We start from the raw sequence: 24,457 nt of genomic DNA on the forward strand, positions 1-24,457 counted from the left end.
TGGCTTTGTTGGTGCCTCATGTAATGGAACATTTGATATAATCATATATCACATCTATCACATACTTTGATAGATTAAGAGAGGAATTTGTATTTTAGGCACACAGATTCCTCCAATGTTGCTTGGGTTGGATCATCACAATCAGTGTAGGTTTTAAAATTTGGAATGGAATCCCCCCCCAAAAAAAGCTGTCACAGAAACTTTTTTCTGACACCAGAAAAATGTTTTGTTCCATGAAAAGCAAAAAGAAAAGCAGAAGAGACAGCAGGGGATTTGCATCTCTGACTAAAAAGTCAACTCTAACCTTCGACTGCTTTAGTGCTAAGCTGGAAGTAGGGATGATTTTGAGGTTTTTTCATGCTTCTGAAATTCTGGTGTCAACAGTATCATGAGCAGGATTTTCAATTATGTATTCTTCAAGAAGAATGGTTTAATTGTGTACAAAATATAAAAACATTGAGTGAGCCAAAAAGCCAGGGTGAACACATTTCCAGTAATAGCTGATAACTTCACTTTCAGTTTCCAGCTCCTGCTTACATAAAAAAAAAAAAAAAAAAAAAAAAAAAAAAAAAAAAAGAGAACCTAGATACTGGACAGTCCAGCTCTCTGTTAAATGGTGTGAGCTGAGGTTTCAAATTCTTCTGGGACCCACAAGGTTGCAATGAGTCTTTTAGGTCCCAATCTACTGGATGAAGGAAAAGAAAAGCTAATATATAGATGAAAGTTCATATACAGATGAAATTTGGAGGGTTCTGCTCTGGTCTTGTGCCTTTTCCCCAGGGGTAGACTAGAAAATCATCATAGAGGCACTACAAAGTTCTGTGGAAAATCAGAAAATGCAGGAGAAAATATCAGATTCTTGACATCACCATAGCAATAGATGGGTCTCAGGCCATCTGGACACGGAACTGCCTAATTTTTCATTAGCTAGTTAGCTACAGTAATAAAATTGTTTATTTAAGAAAACCCTGTCCAGGTGCCTTACTGCTGCTATGACTCAGGATGTAGTTCACAGGTTCTACCTTGCAGATGTGAAACACTCTGAACTCACTGTCAATTAGGTGTTTAAGGATATGTATGTTACTCAAGTGCAAGCAACTGCTAAATCCAGTTCTTAAGTTCAAAAGGTCACTTCGCTTTGTTCACCTTTTTTTTTAACTGACAAAACCCCCATTATTCTATTTTTGTAAGGCAAAGCTTTTGAGGAATACTGGCAATGTTTTATAGAGTTGGTTTTTTGCAAGTGTTTTTAAAAAATATAAGTTCGCAGAAAGTCTTTCACAGTTTTCTATTTTTGCTCTGTATGGTAACAAAACCAGAGGATAATGAGGTTCTGAGTTCACCTTTCATTTTCAGTTAAGAAAAAAAAGTAGAGAAAACAAGGAATTTGAATATTGAGACAATTTTAAAAATATATATTTAAAATACAGAATTTGCTTATGTCATGCATTTTAAAATACTCTCAAATAAAGTTGAATATACAGAATCACAAGCTTTCCAAACACATTATTAAATGTCTTTTGTAAAGACATTTGTCTTTACAAAACACAGAAAAAATTCTCCTTTCCTTCCCTTTTCCAGCAGTTTCAAGGTAGCACTTTACTTATTTTTCTTAAAATATCTCTTATCCTCATGCCTTTTTCATAAAAGCTTTATCTTGCTTGCTTCATTTTTATATCTTTACTTTCTCACATGCCAAAAATAGAACTAACACCAATTCCATGTTTTGATGATACCATGACTTAGGTGCAGTGTTCACAGAACTGCACAATCACAGAGTGGTGGAGATAGGAAAGCACCTCTGGAGATCATCTGATCCAAACCTCTGCTGAAAATCATTGCCAGCTAGAGTCTGTCCATCAGGTATTTGTAGACATCAATAAGATTCTCCTATAGCTTTCTGTTCTCCAAACTGCACTCCCACTTCTGCCAGACTCTCCTTATAAATCAAGTACCCTATTCCCCAACCATCTCCATGGTCATTCACACACACTCTAGGACATCCATATCTCTTGTACTGAGAGTTTAGAACTAGACCCAAGACTCCACTCCTGTCACACCAGTGCTGAGGAGAGTGGAATAATCACCTGCCTTAGCCTAAGGACAGTGCTCTTACTAATGCAGCTCAAGAAGCATTTGTTTTCTTTGCCACAAGGGCATATTTCTGGTTCAACCTGCTGTCTATCAGAACTCCCACATCCTTTCCGGCAAAGCTGCTTTTCAGTCAACAGGTAGTCTGTATAGAATCATGAATTTATTTCTCCCAGATGCAGGATATTGCATTGCCCTTTATTGACTTTCCTGAGATTCCTGTTGGCCCATCTCTCCAGACTGTCAAAGTCCCTCTAAGTGGCAGCACAACCATAGAATCATATAATTATTCTGGTTGGAAAAGACCTGTAAGATCATCAAGTACGCAGTTCAACCAGCACTGCCAAGTCCTCACTAAACCATGTCCCCAAGTGCCACATCCACACATCTTTGACATACCTCCAGGGATGGTATGGAATGGACCAACCATTCCTCCCAGTGTTGCACTGCTTGCTAATTTTCTGAAGGTGCACTCTGTGCTATCATACAGATTACATCAAATTGAGTCAGTCTAGCTTAACTTTCTGAAGTCCTGTCTTCTTCTTAGAACAGTGATCTACCAGGATAAACAAGATGCACCACACTCTAGCATAGACAGAACAAGGTACTGTTTATTATGGTGAAATTTACTGAGGCTAAACATTGTTGGGAAGCTCAGATTTCCCAGGTGAGCATCCCCAGACGTTTATGATAATCTACACAAGGGCTGTTGAAGACTTTTCTCTCCCTTTGTCTCCCACTGATGTACACTTGACCAAGAGGGTCTGAGTGTAAAGCACATCACACAAAAGTCACCTTGATCCTCCAAGCTGGTATCTTCTGGGCCACGAATAGCATCTAGTACAAGAGCAGGCTGCTGCAGTCCTTGCTTAGGTTGATTTTAATAGCTTTGGAATTGTTCACTAAGACCTCAGTAAAGCTCTCTCCTTCCAGAGACTAAAAAAACAGTGTTCATATACAAACATCTGTTCAGTTAGACTAAGTCTTTAATTTGAAAGGATCCAAAACATGACAATATTTCAAACATGATCAGTTCAAACTTTGTTGCAATGACCTTACCGCAGAAGTGAGACGAGCAAGAATTTCAGCATTGGTTTCTGCTGTATCTTCTATTTTTTGATCAGGCCTTAAAAAAATAAAAATAAGATTTTATTATTTCTTTCATTCTGTTTCAACATCTTTTGATTCCTGGAAAGTAAGGAGCTGTGTAGCCACAGGCACTAATGTAAAAGGGCCTTTGAGATTCCACATCAAAATGAGGACTACAGCATGACAATAATTAATCATGTCGGTAACGACAGAGTACACCCTTTGTCCCTTGCTGTCAAGAACTCTTTTGATCCGACCAACACGAAGCAGTGAGAGAATTCTTCAGCTATAAAAATATGATGAAGAACTAAAGAATGCAGGACCCTTCAGAGCAGAGTTCCTTATTTGACTGTATCTTTTGCTTTGCTAAAAACATACTCTATGTATGGAGGAAAGAGTTTTCTATCTACTCACCACCCAGCTAAGGTGTGGAGCAGCAGCTATGGAACAATTTAATGTAGATGAAAACAGACAACGTCAAAATAATTTTATGACACATGAAATTGAATGTTCAGGAAAAAAAACTGAAAGTGAAAATAATACATTTAAGCCATAAATAACCAAACTAAAGCAACAGCTGAGAACAATGTATGTCTTGATAGTAACTCGCAAGAAAGAAACTAAAAGTGTCTTTTCAAAAGTAAGGCAGTAGAGTCTTCCTAGAAACCATCCCAGAAGCCTGGCCCACATGGAAATAGTCACACAAAAGTGGACAGTAGAGGATAAGACTGTGTTTTTCTTTAAAACAGTCTAATTCTCATCACTAAAACATCTGTAAGCCTTTCAGAAGCTTTATGGACAATCAGAAGCATTATACCAATATGATAGGGTTATAACTACAGGAAGAAGTAAAAGAAAATGCCCTTGAGATCTGTACTTTTCATGGTATTCAAGAAGCATGCCAGCAAGCTGAACAGATACACAAAACTGCAGCTGCTGAAATAAACATAAATTCTAGGTATTAGCAGAAGCTTCTGTCTTTGACTAAATTATTTAATTGCTTATATGCCTTGATGTCCTTAGGGAGAGAGCTGGCAAGACATCTGGAATATGCAGCTGGTATATTGAGGTTCTTACATCCCATGTCCAAAAATTTAATTCCCTGATTAAAAAAAATTAAGGTCAGAAAGCACAGAATGACACATGGATTCATTCTGGGGCAAGCAAATTCAGATCAAAATGGTAATTCAGATTAAAATCACAGTTATTTTCACAACTGCCTTTCCTATTCAAAGAAAATGTGATTTAACATTTTAAGTGTTATAAACAGCTCAAAAGAAATCAATGAATGCATTTTCATTTACAAAGACTGATTTATTCAGGTTTTCTCTTTATAATTTAGAATGAGATTCAAATAACAGAACTTTTTAAATGTTTCTCTACACATCTGTTCTCTTCTGATCTGTCAGAACCAGACCAGGACTTGATTCTTCTAAATTGGAGGCAGAAGATAGCAGCTCAGTAGACACAGCCACAGATGCAATCAATAAACCCAGAACAGCACATAGCACAGCTAGTTCCTTCTTGGGCCTTTATCTCTTCATTTTCTATTTAAAAATATTCTTAGTATTCATCTGCATATGATAATCAAATACTTCTGAAACAACAAAAACACTAAAAATTGGAATCAGCTCTTCAAAATCAGAGAGGAAAGGTATATTATGACACCCAGGACAATGGACAAAAGTAACAGTTATCACCCTCATTTTTTCAAAAGTGGACAGCTATGACCTAGTGAGTCTGGTACCAAACAGGAGCTACAAAGCCCAGGCAAATAGGTGCTTATACAGTTCACTGACCTGTGGGCTCAGCCTGCTAAGCAGAGTGAGATGCAGGGATGCTTGTCCTAGATCTGCAAGCTGGTAAGTCAGTTTTCACCCAATACCCGAAAGCTGTTTGTGTTCAGCAAAAGCTTTCCAGGAATGCCATAAGGCAGTAACTAAATCAATATCCCTTCCTGGCTGTTTGCATGAAAACCAAATTACTTCTAAGAAGGTTACTTTTCTAATATCAATAAAATGGAAATTGTTTCAGGACAGAAGACAGAGAATATAATGCTCCTGAAAATAAAAAGCAATGTAAGATTAAGAAAAAAAATCTCTGCTAACATACCTTCCAATAATTTTTAAAAGTATTATGGGATACATTTCAACAGTCCCAGCTACTGACTGCATTTTTGAAATGTTCCCCAAATCTACCAGTGGTTCTGGGAATTGTTATAAACACTCACATTTACAAAGAAGGAAATAAAAGCACACAAGGATTAAACACCTGATACAACACCATTGCAGTAACTGGAAAAGAATTCAGGAGGCATTGAATAAGAGCCCAAGTGATTGCTCAAGGTTGTAAGGGAGCCCCATGGCACAGCTTTCAGTTGAGATTTTTTGTTCCCAGGCTATTGCAATATTCACTTGTTTTCTACTCAAGTAGAATGACTGTGATTTACACTGGATGTTTAATGACCTAAAGAAGCCTCTTCATTTGTGCCATCCAATTTGACAACATCTGCAGGGTCTGAATCCTGTGGAATATACACAACATTAGCCTTCAGATTAGTGTGAGCTGCTGAAAATCTGCTATGTCCTGACTTGTTTTCCATGGTGAATCCCACCAATGTTATGTTGAACGTAAGGAATTTCCACCAAGGCCAACAGGAGCAGTTATTCAGGAATCATAAGCACATCTCAGACTTCAGAACAGTATTTTCATTGTAGAGTTTTCTACATTAATTTGGTAACACCACTAAAACTGTCCAGGAACAAATACAGATGCATCAAAAATCTGTACAGCAAGTCAAATCTGAACTATGTTTATTTAACAGGGTTTCCAGAATAGCGGCTGAAGTAAGTCCCCAGAGCTGCTACTGCCTACTCTGGTCTAGACTCCTTCTGGGAGAGCAGAACCATGGTGCTCCAGAGACCCACTGATGCAGTCCAGGCAAGCAGAAGCTGCTGCCCACAGCTGCAGAGAAGACAGAGGTCATCTGGCCTCTGGGACCACCAAGAGACATCCAATGTTCCCTTCTTGTGTACAAGCACGCAGCTGCTTCTGTTCTCATCAAAAGCAGGGAATCTAATTAATGAAGTAAGAATTTCTCTACCCCTATGTACATTTAGAGTTAATGCAGTCAATATAGATTGTGAGAAAAGCTAAGACAGAAAAATGAGTACAAAAATATTAAATTATAAAAAAATCCTATGCTTCTAATGGTATGCAGAACCGCTTATATATTCAAGAAATGACAAACCCTGTGAGGAAAGGTTTTCAGAATTGTTCTCTTTCCTCATGAAAAGGAGTATATGGCTTTATTTAACCAAGTCAGACAACTTTAGCAAACATCTCATCACACCTATTCCCTTTCTGACTGTGTTTTAGTAGTTTATTATTTGCATCAAGCATGAAAAATTTTGAACCTGGAAAAGTCTCCTTCTGCTTTAATATTACAATCCCTTGAGTGTATACCATTATTTAAAATCCAATTCCTACAATATGTATTTTTTTAAAAAGCACCCTCACAATCTGACAGGTAAAAGCTCAAGAAAACAATTTTTCAGTGACAATATTCCCAAAAGGAATCCAGCTTCAACTCAAATTTGAATAATGTGAGCAGAAAGGAGCTGGAAATGTACATTAATGAATAATTGTTCAATTCATGTGACAGGGATCATCTTCCACTGGAAATGACAGTTCCACTGAAATGATAAAACTGCAAAGCAGACTGTAAACTTGCATCTAAAAAGCCTTCAATCCCTTTTCCTACCCAGCATCCTTCACGTAACACATCAATATTACCTGTCTGTTCTGTCCTTTTGATTCAAAGCCTTTGAACAAGTAGACACAACCCATGAAAAGTGGTCTGATTTACAGTGATGAGAAAAATCCCAATTCCCATTAAAATCCAGATCAAGATGCCCTGATATTTACGGGACAGACAAACTGTTTAGCACCAGAAGTGTCTGGAAGACAAGAATTTCAATTTGCAAAAATAGTCAAAGGTTTTCTCCCATGTGAGTCAGCTGCTTAGAAGATCATATTCAGTCCTACTGCTCTAGCCAGCTTGGGGTTCTTGTCACTTGCCTACACTCACTCAAGCTGGTCAAATAAATGCATTTTGAAGGGAAGCTCCCTCCAGAATGGCCAATATTTGATTGATGAGGGCAGTCAGCAATAGGGAAGGGAGTCAAGTTTCTGCCCTGAACCATGTAGAGAAATTACTGAGTTTTTTCCCTACCAGCTCAACACATCTGAATTAAAGAATCTGGGCTTGAGACAGCTTACAGGGTCTTTTGACTTTGTGCTCCATTGAAATATTTCTACTCAACATTCATCTTCGAGAATGAGTATTTTTAAAAGCTAATATGTAGAGAAGGAAAGTATCCATAGAAAAAAAGTGTTGTCTTTGGCATCAAAGAGAATAAATTCTAGTACTGCCAGAGTAATAGTTATCCAAAGTATTGGGTTTGAGGATCATTATGCTAGAGACAATGAAAGAATTTAACTCAACTTGTCTGTTCTGGCCCACTCCTGCAGATTTACTAAAGGATAAATGGTCATGAGCCTCCAGAGTTCTCGCTAACACCTTCATCCTCTATTTTGGCCTCTCACTAATAGCAACAATATAATAGAACAAATAGCTATGTTTTCCTTCTAGCCACTCTAAACAGGCAGCATTAGAGTGCAGACATATGAGCACAGAGACTATGGTAATACTCAATAGTCAAGTGAAAGGAGAGATATATAGGAAGCAAAACTCTTAAAAGGCATATTCTGAAAAAGAAACAATAATGTGAGTTTACAGAGCTCTGGCAAACATACAGTAGAAAATTAAAGTCAAATGACTGAAGGTACCACATTTCCACCCATCTTGTCAAATCCATGTGAAAGCTGATCCTGACACATCACAAAGGGCATCTGATCTGCTAGTCAATCACCAGAGCATCCTTGCTGCTAAATTCATGCCAAGCCTCCAAATGTAAGGGGAGACAAAAAAAAAAATCACATACCCAGGTAATAGAGCAAGCTAGAGATAGCAAGCTAGTCCCTAAAAACTGTCATATGTCTAAACCCCCTAGTCAGGTGCCTCCATTTTCCTATACATAATGACTTTCTCAGATGAAAAGCATGTCTCTACAAGATTTTCCAACCCCCAAAAGAAAGCTGTCTCATTTGCAAGGTGGTCTGGGGGCAAACTGTCATTATAAGACCAGACAACTGTAAAGCAGAGAGTAGAAGTTGCAAACAGCTGTACATGCACACTTACAGATTGCACATGTCAATCCTGGGAGGAGACAACGGCAGTAGTTGAAGTAGGAGCTTTACTCCATTCTTCCATGCTTCCTCTTTCTCAAATTCACAGAAAAGGTAGGTACATTCATCTGCTGAGAACTGGTAGAAAACATGACTGTCTTGAAAATAGAGTTGTCTGTCCACTGTAAGAAAAAATAATATTAGACACCCTTTAAACTTTCAACATGTAAAAATTCCTCCCACATTCTATATTACACTTGATCTTAATGCTGAGTTATACCATCACACAGGACAAAAGGATTGAATACTCAGCACAGAAGCAATCCTGACCTCTCAGTTTAATTCAGTGCATCCAAACAGGAAAACCCCAAAACCTCAATTTAAAAATCTCCAGGATCTTGAAATTCAAGCATTAAGACTGATGAGTGTTTAATCAGTTTTGGAATCAGTTCAGATTTAGGAAATAAAAACCTTCCTCTTTTTCTTAGATTTCTGAGTCTCAGTTTCCATTAGTTTCTAAACTGTTTTCAGTAATGGTCAGGCACTAGTAAACAAAATTCAGTAATAGGGATGCAGCCCATCATTATTCCAGCTTCTCCTGAAATTCAGGGGTACTGGATTTGCAGACTAGACCTGGATAGGAAGATGTATCAGTTTTCTTTCCTGAAAAAAAAGGGATTTAATGGGAAAAAAAGGACAGAGTCCAAAGCCAAAAGCACAAGCACCCTGCAACAATTAATTTAGCCCTTGCTCAGACTGCATGACCAGACATGCTGTCAGTTTAGCTGAAGAAAACCTTAAAGTACACTTTCAGTGTACATATGCAGAAATCTTCTTTTCACAAGAAAGAGTTTAAATGTCTAGCACAGACCCCAGGGTGGGGTATGACCTGAGTTGAGCTACCTAAGTAGTCCCAGCCTCTAAGTAAAATCCATCATCTATCCAGAAACTAGTTACCAGTGTAATTATCACCAACCACATTAGCTGGACCAAATCCCTCAGTTTGCTGTGGAAGCTGGAGCCAGCAGGGTAGAACCTGGCCCCACAACCATCTCAAGGAGCTGGAGCCTCTCTCAATCCATTGTAATTAAAAATTATGGAAAACAGAGAGGAAAAGAAAATCATTAATAGCTACAGAAATCATCTGGTAAAGCCATGATCTGCAGCGACTAAAACAGCTGCTGTCTTATGAGAAACCTAAAATAGCTTGAGGGGGGAAAAAAAAAAGTCTGGAAAAGACACGCACCCTGTCTGCAGCTTGATAATAGGCAATTACAGGAATGAAAAAGGGAATGAAATTGCCAAAAACAAGGGATTGATCTTTGGCATTTATGAAATGAAAGGTCATAGAAGTGAGCTTCCCAGAAAGATAGTAGGAAAAAGAACTGGCAAGAAAATTGGATCAATCTGTGCTTTCTTCCTTCCCCTCCTCTGATCAAAACCATGCTCTTGTCCTGTGCAGGAGAAAGGGATAGCCTTCCTCACACTGCAAGTACTGGCAGGACTGACCTGACAATATAATGCCCATGTCCAGGAGGAGCTGCCACACTCCAACTGCTGTAGATCTGCACTTGACAAAAGGGCACTGCTCCAAAAGCCAGTCTACGAGTTCTGATCCAACACAACTTCTCCTGAAAACAAGCAAAACATCACTTCTTAAACTACAGTAATGTTAAAACATTCTTTTATAATAAAGACCTATTTTAAAGCTATCAAAACTCAGCCTTTTTGTTCAGCAGAGAAAACTCTTTGTCTCAATTGCTAATTTTTGTAAACCTATTCATTTCAAGGGAAGAAATTACACTGGCAAGCCTCAGGGGATACCTCCAGCTACAGTGAGGGGACTTATGTTAGATGAGCAAGTTCCCTTACATACCTGCTTCATGGAGCATATTTTGCAATACATAGCATTTTTTAATTTGTGCTGCATAAAGGTCATTCAAAGTTGCATAAGAGATAAATAAAATCCAGCTTTTTGCCTCAGCCTTTTATCTCCTTTCCAAGCATTACATAATCAGTACAGCTAAACAATATGTGTAAGACCTTTAAATGCTGCTCTAGGATGTACTTAATCTTTCACGTTATTGGTAAATGTATATATTTAAATAAGAATAGTAGTGGATTTTTCTTAGACACAGGTGTGAACAAATAGTGCTGTAATAGAGAGCTGCACATTTTGGTGTAATTGAAAACAGGAGGAAGCATTTATGCTACAATGCAACACAATGGAATATTTCATTACAGAAATATTCCATAAATTACATGCAGAAATCACTGTGTCACTAAATCTTGGAATCCAATTAAGCTCTTTTATAACTCCAAACCATGGCTGAAATGAATGCTCTATTTTCAACAAAATAACTGACAAACACTATTGTATATGAAAACCATAAGCAATTGAATTAATGTATATACAATCAGGCGACTGCTGCTTTCTGACAACTGACATTGTAATGTAAGAAAAGATATTAAGGTACATGAGACTTTAAAGAATTTTTTTTAAAAAAATTTAATTCTTAGTGACATATACAGAATCTGTCAGAATCTGATTTTGTCAAATCAGAGCACAGATGAATGCATATAAAACTCTTAAAGTTAATTAAAACAAATTATTTTTATTTACCTGCAAATGCCAGTAAGGTACACCCTGTCTTTAATCAGGTCAGAAGCTTGTAGAGTAAAAATATTCCTGAGAGCTCTCCCAGCACAGGAAGAACTTTCTCCATAAATCTGAATGAAAAGAGAAATTGAAAACTGTGACAAACAGGGATTTATTCCTGCTGTAGTAAATTTTCTTGCCACTGTCTGCTCCCTCCCTTTGAGCAATGCCTTCTTCACAGGTAAATGACAAGCAAGCACCCAATCTCATAAGAAATGCATCCCAGCTTCTGCCAGTTGTATCATGGGTTGTAGGTGCCCCACAAGCTGGGCTGATTTTAGATTTGCTGCCCTAGAAAAGGAGAGGTTTAACTATCCATCAGCTTGACCTTCGAACAAAAGACAATTTAAATGAAAATGTGTTATTCTAGCAAAGCAAAGACATATGAACCATTGCAAAATCACACAGATGCAGTTTAAAATAAATATAATTTCCTACGTATTTGAGCTAAATAATGTATTTCAAGCCTAATACACACTTAAAGACTATTTCGTAGTCTTTTCTTTTTGTTCAAAACCTTTAGAGGTTTCCTATGATAGCTGTAGACCAGTTCATTCCTGCATTGCCAGGAGGATGTGGTCTTTCAGAATGGACACACCTCTGATTTCCCCACACCTGATTTCTGCCCTGCACCTCAAGACTGCAGATGTGTCTGCCAAAACAGCCCAACTCAGTCTTCCATAAAACCATGTTCCATCCAGACTCTCTGTACCACTCCTTACTGAAGAATTTACCCTGGCCTTCTGTTGTGCTGTTTCCTCAGTGTCTCAGCAAAACACACCAAGTGACACAAAGAGCTAATTTGATTCTGTTTGGTTTCACCTTTTTGTTTGTTTGCTTCCTATGTTTAGGAGTTTTTTAAGGCATATAGAAGAGTCCTGAGGGAACAAAATCTTGTGACATGCAAACTAGAGTTCTCAAAGTACTGTAAAAATAAACGAGACAGTGCAATCATTTAAGTGCTGGGAAGCAAGTGCACATTGGAATTAACAACAATTCAGTTTGCAAACTTAGTAATAGTAGGATGTGATTTGGAACACACACACAAAATGATAACTTCTTGACTGGATTTAACTGCAAGTCACATTCACAGGTACCTTCAAAGATATGAATAAGAGGTTGAACTGAAGGCAAAACATTTCTTGCATTTTGTTTGATGAAATAGAATTAAAAAGAAGGTTCACAAGTACCTTATTTGAAGGAGTTTCCAAATAGGGATTTGAAATTCTTCTGGACAGGGTCTGTAAGATAATTTGGTAGACTATTAGGTTTGTTATGGTTTTTGCATGGAGAAAAAAAAGTAGCTGCAATCTAGTCTTTCAGCTATTGAAATCTGCATAAAAAGAATTTATAGAATCATCTGAATAACATATGTCTCAAAATAATAATTGTTTCATATCAGGAAAAAGGTTTGGTAAACTCAATTCTGTGTTTTCAATTTCATTTATTCTTGATCTGGAAAAGAATATGAATAATGAGATGGCAAAGCCTATAGATAACATGCAATTATTGGGTCAGGAAACATCAAAAATGACAGTGAAGAATCTCAAGATAAACCTAAAAAACATTGGATGAAAAGACAATATCATGATGAACTCAACATTGAAATCAGTGTGTACTAGAAGGAGAAAATGTAATTACACATGTTTTAAAAGCAAACTTCATCAATTCAGTAAAGACACCTCAGGGTCACAGAACCCTTCTCAAAGAAGACCACTCTTCTAAATGAAATTCTTAACTGTAGTTAAAAGAAATTAGGATAAATAGTGAATAAAATGGTGACCAGTGGAGAGATAACTAATGTAGATCAGCGTTACCTCTGCAGCGCCACATGTTGCACTGGTAACAGCGTCTCAAGAAATGAATGCTCCAATGTCAGAGGGGATTCAGACAATAACAGGAGTAGGAATAACAAAGGATTTGGATAAATTTTAATATGAGAAAAGAAAGAAAAGACTGTGACTATTTACCTTACAAAGGAGTGATTACAAGAGACATAATGCAATTACGCAGTATGGCACAAAGAAAAGACTAATTTTCTGTGCTCTATTTTACATGAAAATAACTGATCACTCAATGAACTTAGAGAGGATTCATATTTGAAGAGACAGAAAGTAAATTCAAAAATAAGTCTTAACAGTAGGGAAATGCAAATGCCAAAATCTTACCACTGATCAATAAAGACTAGGATTTAAAATTATAAAATTCACAGTGAACCAGTGCTCAAAGGACACAGGATAAACATCTCCACAAGAATCAGGTTAACCCACTCTTACTCATCATGATCCTTCCATATCTTGTCACTATTAAAAGACAAGATATCATCTATACTGATGATTACTTGCAACTTCTCTTACTACAAGCCACACAAGCCACAAATAAATACTGCCTAAAATAAGCCTGGAAGTGGAAAAGAAGACTGCAGATTGTAGAGGTGCACTGGCACTACAACAGGAAGATCATGTGGTGCTCCCTCACATTATTCCAACTTCTAAGCAGCATAATTAATTCCTTGCTTTGAGAAGAATCCAATTCTCACTTGGTATATTTCAATCATAAAAATACCCCACCGTTCACACCCTGTAAGAATTACAGAATCCATATTTCAGTAACACCACCTGCTTTTTCCTCCCTGTGTTCTTGTTCCTGAATTTTTAAGAAGGGAAAGGACAAGGAACCACAGAAGCATCTATCTCTGTTTACCCTTCCCCGCTCATCACAAACCTTAGTGTAGTTCCATGCATTACAGCAGCTCCATATGGAAATACTGTAACATATAAGCCTAATTTCCCTCTCCTGTGCCCAACAAAGATGCTGCAAGAGTTCAACACTGCCTTGGATCCCACTTACTCTTCCTAGCCTGCATGTCATTAACACCTCGGTTCTGCAGCAGCCCTACATAACACCACCTCTCTTGGTTTCTGTCCAAGTCTCTCATTCCACAAGCCTCACTGACTGCTGTCAAAGTTTATACATTGATTTCCCCGCTCCCTGATTCTTTCCCAGGCTGGCACTGACAGAGAACAGGGAGGGTCACCCAGGGAGAATACTGGTACTGCAGTGTGCACTTACATGACAGCATAAGATCAAGCTCAGCAAAAAGGACGAATTTGGTTGCTTTCTACAACAGGGTTGCAGTGGTGATGGATAAGAGAAGAGAGACTGACATAATCTACCTGGACTTGTGCAAAACATTTCATACTATCCCAAGCATATCCTTGTCACTAAAATGGAGAGACATGGATTTGACGGATGGACTACTCAGTGGGAAATGGACACACTCAAAGAGTTGTGGTCAATGGCTTGATGGCTGTGTTTGATCACAAGTGATGAGTGGTGTCCCTCTGGGACCATATTATTTAACATCCTCATGTTAACATGGGAACGTGGACAGTGGGATTGAGCGCACCCTCAGCAAGCCTGGGGATGACAAGTTCAGTGGTGTGACTGACAATCTAGAGGGAAGGGATTCCATCCAGTGAGACCTGGACAGCCTTAAGAGCTGGGCCTGTGCAGTTCTCATGTATTTCAACAAGGCCAAGTGTTAGGTCTTGTGCCTGGGTTGGGGTAATCCCAAATTGGACACAGGCTGGGAGATAAGTGGATTGAAACCAGCCCTGTGGAGGACTTAGGGGTGTTGGTGGATGAAAAACTGGACATGACCCAACTATATCCTGGGCGTCATCAAAAGAAGGAGGACAGCAGGCTGAGGGCGGTGATTCTGCACCTCTACCACACTTTTGTGAGACCCTCACCTGGAGCACTGCATTCGTCAGCTTTCCAGCAGAATAAAGATGGGGATCTGCTGGAGGAAGTCTAGAGGAGGGCCACTAGACTGATCATGAGAATGGAGCACCTCTCCCATGGAGACAAGCTGAGAGAGTTGGGGTTGTTTAGCCTGGAGAAAAGAAGACTCCAGGGAGATCTTGTAGTATCTTCCAATATCTAAAGGAGGCCAACAGGAAGGACATAGATGGACTTTTTATCAGGGAGTGTAGTGAAAGGACAGCTAATAATTTAAAGGACAGGTAATAATTTTAAACTGAAATAGGGTAAAATTAGACTAAATATTAGGAAGAAATTCTGAGGAGTCTGCAAAAGGTGTCTGATGCTGAAAACCAGTAGAGAAAAAAACCCCAAACTTCTAGTTTATCCCTATGGAAGACAGGAGGAATTCCCTGAAAAGGGACGAGGGAGAACAGGACAATGGCTTTTTGGTGGCAGTCTGGACCTATATCAATGTGGAGCAAAGATGAAGCATAAGAAAATAGAAACTGGAAAGGAGAAAATAGAACAAAACAGAAGTGGCTTTCTGAAATAGAAAAAATGATCTTTCATTTTAATATTAGTGCAGCCCGTATAATTATGAAACACTCACTGCAGTTAGGCTGAAATGATCACAGAAATTTAGGAATTTTATCCTAAATAAAAATTTTAACCTAGCTAACACGATAAATCCTGGGGTTTTTTTTGTTCTTTTTTTTTTTTTTTTTTTAACCTGCCTCAATAAATATTAGGTACTGAGCACGCCTCTATATAGCAGACTGCTTTGGATGTTGGGGACAAACTGGGCAGTTGTCTACAGGAGAGGAAAAGACAGTGGATAAGTGGTCCAGCCTATCTTTAAAGACCCCAGCTTTTGGGTGGCTCTGTTGGAGAAGCACCACTCCTCCCTGAAGATATCTGGTGAACATAGGCTGCTCTCTCAGAATTATTTTGATACACATACAAAATACATTTGCAAATCCCTCTAAGAATGAGCCAAAATTTGCTTTTAAAGCAAATTAATTAGTCATCAAGCAAATAGCTCATCTCTCATGAAAAGTACCTTGGAACAGTTACTGATGCCCACGCCAAGTGCTGCTTTCTAGCTACTGCCACCCTGGCATCCTCACATGCCTCTTCGCCAGCTTGAGGAGAAGCTTTGCCAAGCCCCATGTCAGGGAGAGGACAGACAGTTAAGGCAGCACGTGTGGTGGGACAGAAGACCATATGTGGGCAGGAGATCCAGAGCACTGGGTGCCCTCCATAAGGGCTGTCCCATCATACATGAGTAGGTGTGCATAAGCAGCTTCATCTTTTCCCTGCTGGGGATGCAGGAAGAAATAAGCAGGTCCTGTGGGCTGGACAATTCCAGAGTCTGAACTACGAACATGGCACAGGGATGTGTCCCCAAGCTAGGCAGCATCCTAGCTTGGGGACAAAACCTGCATTTGACAGGAGAGGACAGCTGGGACAGGAGAAGGTTTTGGAATAGGACTGCTAGTATCAAATCAGAATACACCACAGAAAATTTAGTCTGAAATGGGAAAACATTATAAAGCAGTAAATACTGTGGTATTTAAAATCATTAAAATCACTAGGAGTAATAACATGAAAAGAATGGGAGGATTAAAATAAAGTGAACAGCAAGTAATTGAAACAACCAGAAGGAAATATTTATCTATAATCTATATTATCAGCTTACAGAACTATAAACCAAAGAATTAAATATGCCAGGTAGAGTTTTAGAAACAGAGGCTAATTTAATCACTAATCATATTATGCAAAGTCTATACCTAAGTTTAAATTAGTATTGCTTCAACTGTACAGTTATTTTTAAAACAAGTTGAAAATTTCTGACATTACTGAAAGTTAAGCATGCGAAGATACAGATGACAATATTTTAATATATCATCACAAACTGATTTTTTAGAAGTTTGGAAAGAAATTCCCCCACAACAAGTATATTAATGGCTCCACTGGAAAGAACAAGCTGTATCTTTCTGTATGATTCTGACTTAGTTCCTTCCTTGGGAGAGTATAGAACTGGGTCCACTACAGCAACTCCCTGTGCATTTACCACAACCTGGTTAATGTTCTGTTCAAGGGCTAATGGTACTATAGAGCATGGAATTAGTCATATATTTTGGAGATACATTTGAATTTTGTCCTCATTTTTAGACCTGGGATTTTGCTTTGGCCACATCTCAGCTTGGGAGAATGACTTGCCTACAAGTTGCTTGTGCTTCGCCTCCTGCCCAAGCTGTTCCAACAACTGCTGATATTTCTGCCATTGCCAGCACTGCAGTCACAGTAGCCTCAGCAAGGCTCTGTACATCTGCTAGCAATTTAATCACCAGCATGCTCAGAAAGAAACAAAGTTAAGAGTGCTTCGAGCTCCAGTTCAAGTGCTTTCCTCAGCTGGGATTTAGTGCAGTGGTAGCAGCCAGCAACCTGTCTACACTAGAAGTCATGATGTAACACCTCAAAGAGGCTATAGAAATTGTAGGGAAATAATAAATTCAAATATGGAACAGAAATGTTTTGCCTTTCTTCTAAGAGCATCTGAAACTCATGCGCAGTTAGCAAGAAAAAAAAAATGGGAAGGAAGAACTTCATTTTTGGTCAGGATTATTCCTTCTACTAAATCTTCTAAACTGGGATTTATTTTGAAACTAAGAGAAATGAGGAAAGGCAAAATCATGGTTTGTCTTCCCCAGTAAATTGTTCAAGCTTCCACTCCAGATTTTTCAAACATATAGGTTTTTCACTGGTTATGTTTCTAAAGTATGAGCATAATTTCTGTGCTTTGGAATTTGTAATGTGCAATCAAACTTTACCTGCTTTCAGTTTACAACACACGCATCAATATTTGTCTGTTTGATCAGAGCTTAATTTGCAAACATGCCCATGATCAACTCCATGTTGCTGGGCAGTTCTAGAAACATTTTTGTTATGTACATATATAACAAAACAATTGTTCATAGTTTCAGGGCACTGTCACTACGTCCCTAAAGAATTTAGTATAACACTCGTGCATTTCAAACTGTATTACTTAATATACTTAAAATTAAGCAAATGCTTCAGTGTTGTTATTCCTTAAATATAAATAGCCTGAACAAAAACTCATCTCCTTTTGAAATGCACATGGTGTAGCACAGACTACCTGGTAATGAGATCATTTCTATTCCCCAACAGGGGGATCTCTGCAACTACTCAACACCTGAATCCTAAATTGGCTAATGTAATCACAAAGGAAATTATATATTCAGACACACATCCAAAAAGAATTTAAGCATCCAAACCTAAAATACACTTTCACAAGTACTCATGCTGGAAACTTCCCACATTCCAACCATGAGGGCATATGGAAAAGGATCACAAATAAAGCTGAATACAAATTCACTCTCAAAAACAATCATCTGCTTGTCCTTTTCTCTCCAATGATCATTCAGCTCTAAGAATACAGTGGTTCAGGAAAAAAATTAAAAATTCACCAGAGGTATTTATTTAATTTCCCTCAGGCTTCTCTCCCACTCCACGTACAAATCAAAAAGTAATTATTTGTATCTCAACCAGATTTTGTTCTCTTGTTATGAACCATGACAATGATAATACCATAAGAGCAACAGAAACCACTGCAACTGTTACAAATGATAAAACCCCATGGGGGTTTTTTATCAAAAAGATTTCTTTTGCTAGAGTTGCTAAAAGCAAGCAGCTACAATAATGAGAGAGTCTCCACTCTAGGCCTGATCTGAACACAAATCCTGAAACAAAGCTGGGCTGTACCTGCCTGGCACACCCTCCTCAACCTGCAACACAAGAAGGCAGTAATTTCTGCAGGGGTAAATGCCCATTTATTCCCAGTGCTTACTCGTGCCAGGCAAGAAGTGGGGGAAGGGAGCAAAAAATTACACTTATCACTTTTGCACCTTTGAATTTTTTGCATTTGACATCACCTGCTACTGTCTAAATGACAGTTGTTTTAAGCAGAAGTAAGACACGGGTGTTGTGTTTAGTAGAGGAAACACTACCGTTGTTTGAAGGTGGCTGGATATAGGGAGTGTTGTCATGAATCCAAATCTGTTTCCATGTGGCAACAGATTTTTTCCTGTTGCTAAGGCACAGCAAGCAGAGTTGGTTGGGAAGCTAGCTGACTTTCAGCAGATATCATTCATATGAAATCATAGAATATGCCTGACTTTCTGCCAATAATATTTGTAACAAACAACCTTCCCCCACTGCTCCACTTGAAATACACTGTCAGAATTCACGGGTAATGAAGAATAACCAATGTGACAGTTCTCTGCATTAATATTTATTTAAGATTAAATATAAAACCCTTTATAAAGGATCTTTTTTATAAAGGAAAGCTCTTCCCCTGATCATTTTAAACTTCATACACATAAGTGTAGCATAAAAAGGTCAAAAAGCTGTAAAAAGAAAAATCTGTATTCAGAAGAGCTTGCAATTTAGGGTTCCCAGATGAGCCTGAAGAGCTCTCTGGAGAAACCCAAATGAGTCATTAATGAAAGAAAACCAAGGAGGTATTGTCTGTTTTCTGTATAATCTGTTTTCTGTATAAAAAGAACTTACAAAATAAGTTATTTCACAAAGGGGAAACCCATAACCCATGGTTCATTCTCACTTCCTTCAAAACAGAAAGGGATGTGAGAAGAAAATGGATGCTCTTTAAAAAGACAAGCAGCACTCTTTATGTTTAAAGACTTATTTCTGAGTCAATGAAAGTTAGGAAAGCTATGCACTTAGAAGCATTTCTTTATTTTCCAATACCTAGCAAACTAAATATGGCTGAATGGGTTTATGCTTCAAACAAAACTAATTTTTACTTAATCTGGCATAAACCTTCCACTTTCAAAGTCTCTGGAGCCTAGCAAGAAGTGTAATTTAGTGTGCAAGATCAACATTTATTCTCAATGCCCTTTTCTATACCTAAAAGAAGCTAATTAAAGAAAAGAATATCATAGAAGACAATATAGTGGGGCTGGCTGGTTTCTCTTCACCCTCTTCCTCTGTCCTACCATAGCAAAAAGCCCAGGATAGATCCAGATTCAGGAAGGCACCAACACAGGCTCTTCCATCTTTATCCTGTGCCTCAAATAAACCTGCAGCATCCTGACACCCACCCAGACTGAGAGAAAGGGAGGAGTGGTGAGCCAGCAGAAGGGGTATCGATACCTTGGTTAGGAACTTTATGTTACTAAAGAAAGGAGACAGCCACCCTCCGGCTAATGATGAGTTCCATGATCAGATTAAATATCCTGAAATACTGCTGCTGACAAGCAGGTCACAACCTCTCTACACCTCTTGCTTCAGCTTCCCGTTCCCGCCCCTCTTCTCCTTTGTGCTTCCACGCGTGTCCATGAAGCCACGTCCTGAACCAAGCCAAAGGGCAATGGCTTTGACTTGGCTCATTAAATAGAGACTCATTGAACAGAGATGGTTTCCCTCGGTGGGGTCACTGGGGAGCCACACAAACACGATCCCCAGCAGGGCGAGCAGCGGGGGCACAGGCAAAGGCTGTGGGACAAGGAGGGAGGCAGGGAGGGGCAGCTGTGCTCAGAGGAAGCATTTGTTTATGCTACATTAAAACTATCCAAGGAATGATGGCATAAAGCACATCTCATAAATCCTTTCTATGTTGACAGAGCAGGGACATTGCTCTGTCAACATAAAAAGGAAGTTAACTATGCTCGCAAAAAATGACAGTACAAAATTCAAGGGTGTCAGCAATGGGGAACTTCACTTCCAACTCCATGTTCACATAAATGCATCAGCTGAAGCAAAACACAATTCCCATATCATCTACAACTGTAGACTGTATGGGCATAGTTGTAATACAGAAACAGAGTTTACACAAGATTTCTCTTTCTTATAAAGAGAGAATGGACATTTCAACTCATATGCTAATACAAAGTTTGCAGTGAGATTTCATTAAATATGAAAAGAAATTATTAGAATTTTACTGCTTTTTACCTCACATTATATAACATTAAAATATGCAGAGTACACTTAATTGCCTATTCACGTTCCTTCGCTAACTAAACTTTATTGCAGCATTTGTGCTCTCATTTGCCAGTTCGGCCATACATTTCCTAATGTTACCTTTCAAAATTCCCAGTGCATTTCACTCTTCCTGGCTGTCAGCAACATTTCACAGGAAAGCAGTATCCTCCCTTTCTTCCAGTAAAAAAATAGGCACTGCAAAGACTGTCACCATAAACATTTAACAATATTGTCATACTTAATATCTTTTTAAAACTTAGCAGCTAATAAATACAGTAGATGGTCTTTGTCATCTACATTTGTGTCCCTGGCCACCAGCATCTGCTCTGGTTTTGATCTGAGGGGCAGCACATAAAAGAAGATGGGTTTTAGAGGGGGTTTTAGAGATTGCTAAAATTTCTTGTAGCAGCTAATATTTCTAATTATGCAAATTATAATTTGATAGTACACTATCTGGAGCTTTCAAAAGAATGTGGACTGGATATTTCAGACTACAATTAAAACGATGTTCCCAGTGACAGGTCATTGTTTATTTTTCAGCTAAATCAAAATGAAGACACCAACAAAACAGTTAAAAGAGATATCAGGAGTAGGAAAATGCAGATTGTCTACATACTTAAAAGCTTTTCAAAGTACCTCTGCTGACATGTTTCTTGTGTTGTCGACAAAATACCTTCTCATGACACATTTCCAAATGAAAAAAAAAAAAGAAAGAAAGTAGCACAGCACATCTTCTTAGCAAAGGCATTCTGGAAGCCAGGAAGCCTGACTTACAAGCATGCATTAGTAAAAATAAATTTATGAGGAAATTGTGTGTCAAACACAAGAATAAATACTCAGGTTGTAAAATTTTCTTCCTGGAGCTTTTGTAACTTTACCAACAGCATCCTGCACAACTTCTCTGGATTTGAATTTTGTCCTGCACTGAGCAGGGGTTAGATCAAACAATATCCTGGAGTTCCCTTAACACCCAAATATTTCTGTAATTGTCTCCTGCTCCATCACTCCCAGACAATTTAATTCTGCTATTCCAACTGGCTGTACCAAGCATGGGAGAAAAAGTCTGTGGAGCTTCAGGGCAACCAGAAGTACATTTCTAGGTGCATTCTGCATTTAAAAAGAGGCTCCTAAAATCACAGATTTTCATGTTAGCTTTCCACCAAAACTTCTCCCCATCCCATTACTCACTGTGGTAGGTCTCAATTGCTGGGGTACCCCAGATGTCAACATTACTGCAGATAATAGTGGTGCCAGAACCTGACCTTCAGCAAGCCACATTTTTCAGAGGTTAAATATAATAAAATATTTAAAGCAGATAATCAATTAAGTGATTCATCTTGCCTGTCATTACCAACCACCCACCATGTAGGTGTAAGTTCAAATGTTCCCTCTTCGGTGTCAGGCAAAAGCAGCATGGCTGGGTACTTGATTTTTGCCAGCACAGACTCAGGAGCCTTCAGATGAACCACCCCCAAAACCCAGTGGCAAGAATGCTCACCTCCGCCACAAGAATTCTAGCAAACAGCAGAAGGGCAAAAATATCCAAGATTGCTGCGGCTATTTCAGTGAACGCAGATGCAGGAACAAAAACCCAAATATTAGCAAATAGTCAGGAAATCAGCTGTGAACGATGACGACAAATGGCTAAAAATGTCAATACAGAGTGCATATATTATTGAATAAGAAAATCAATTAAAATCTTCATTCATTCAGAAGCAATTTATAATTAAAGAAACAGTTTTATAGTATTTAATAACTAAAGGATCTTTAATGTTTCAAGTATAAAAAGACAAAATCAAAATTCTGTATTCTGATTATGATTTATGAAAATACTTCCCAGTAAACTGCACTTGCAGTTTACTTTTTGAAAAATGCCTGTCTTTCTAGCAACTTCCTTTAAATTTTCTTTTAATAGGCTGCACACAGATTGTCCATGATTGGGTTTACAAGTGCACAAAGGTATGCTTTTAATATCTCTATAATTTAATGTCTCTGCTCCCAGAGAGCCCTGCTTTTACCACTGCCTGCACAGAAGGTGCATCACCCAGTAATTTCCCAAACCTTTTTCCTACTAGGAGAGCACAGTTACTCCTTTCTGGTACAAGATATTCAAACTATTTCCTCTTTGTTTCTGAGAAACTGATTTTCTGATTTCTCAAGTGGCCAACTGGGAAAAGCACCAGACTGTTCAGTGTACCTCAGTTTTACTCCTGAACGTGGTGTGGTCACAACTTTCAGTGAGGCATTTCCCTTCCCATGCAATGGCAATGACCATGAGCACACTCTGGAAGCACTTTGAGAGCCACAGGTAAAAATCTGCTACCAGCTAAGGGCTAGAAGCTCACAAGCTCTCCTCCATATACCCAGGGAAGCCCCAGTCTAAGTTCAAATATCTACAGGACATTTAAAGCACAACAAATCTAGAGTAAAACCACCAACTTCTGTTTTTCTTGCTTCTGAGGTTTTCTGAGAGCAGGAGCAGCCTTGAGGGTGGGTGAAGAAGCTCTGCTTAAAGAATCCTGCATTACAGCCTTAACAGTTTGAGGCTCTGCAGTGCTGTGGTTTGTATTGGCAGCACTCCGTTACGTGACCTCTTGGGAACAATAATAATTTCACTGACAGTAGCTCTTGGCACAAACTAATGCCAACCTACTATGAACCAGAGTGTGGGAGTTCCTAACCACTTCCAGAAGAACAGCTGCAATTTACTTTTTTGTAGGGAGAAACTATTAAAGCATAACTACTTTAGTTTCCTGAAGCAGTCAAGGCCTTATGTACAGAGAACTAAACAGCACTCAATACACAAAGAAAGAATAAAGCTTTCCCTTAGATCACACAAGCAATTTTTTGGCAAAATAGACCAGGAACTCCTCAAATGCTCTTGGCAAAGCCTCAGAAATACTTGGAACTCAGCTACTAGCACCTTCAAACCATCTGCAGAGTGAGATCTACTAATTCTGATCACCTTGCAAATCTTTAGTCTGGCCATTAAAGCAGGAAAAAATGAAAACTCAAGTGCAAACCACTCCAAAGGGATGTTTGTCACCTCTGAGATGGGGAGGGACCTGAGCAACAGGGCAGTTCAAAAATATCTGAATTTTTCAATGTAGCAGAGACTACTGCATGCCTATCGCTCAATCCCAACTGCTTGGCACATAGAGCAATGTGGAAAGGAGTGTGCAATATCCTTTAGATATGGAATATGATTAGACCATGAAGAATCTAGAATATATGAGCAACCACTAAAAGCTGCTTAGGTAAATTTAGCTTTCACCAGACTGAGAGGTTACAGAATCAGACAATATATATGCAAGACACAGAGGAGTTTTTTATATTTCTTTTTGCCTCAGTAAAACTGCTCAAGTGTCAAGTAGGTAAGAGATGTAAACATTGCTTAGTATGATAAAATCAAAACCAAATAATACAAATTACATATGTTGTACAAACTAATCCCGTAAGAAAGTAAAAGATGTCCTCAGCACCCCCACAATGTCACAAATACAGTTCAGGCATCTTCAGACAGGAACTTCCTTTGTGAAACAGGTTCAAGAAAGGAACACAGCCTTTCAAATGAGG

General features: G+C 38.6%; 1 protein-coding gene across 2 annotated transcripts in view; it reads right to left on the reverse strand.

The window, feature by feature from the left end:
- The window catches only part of RAPGEF5 (Rap guanine nucleotide exchange factor 5), a 155,532-nt gene that overhangs the window by 114,935 nt on the left and 16,140 nt on the right, over positions 1-24,457 (reverse strand). For both annotated transcript variants that reach the window (XM_021538260.3, XM_085567928.1), the window contains exons 2-6: positions 12,280-12,330; positions 11,054-11,160; positions 9,940-10,061; positions 8,444-8,612; positions 3,151-3,217 (exon numbers count right to left, since the gene is read on the reverse strand). In XM_021538260.3, the coding sequence (XP_021393935.3) occupies positions 3,151-3,217; positions 8,444-8,612; positions 9,940-10,061; positions 11,054-11,160; positions 12,280-12,330 (516 nt within the window). The remainder of the gene's footprint in view (positions 1-3,150; positions 3,218-8,443; positions 8,613-9,939; positions 10,062-11,053; positions 11,161-12,279; positions 12,331-24,457) is intronic.

This window comes from Lonchura striata, chromosome 2 (assembly GCF_050655825.1).
Source record: "Lonchura striata isolate lonStrDom1 chromosome 2, ASM5065582v1, whole genome shotgun sequence".
Lineage (NCBI taxonomy): Eukaryota > Metazoa > Chordata > Aves > Passeriformes > Estrildidae > Lonchura > Lonchura striata.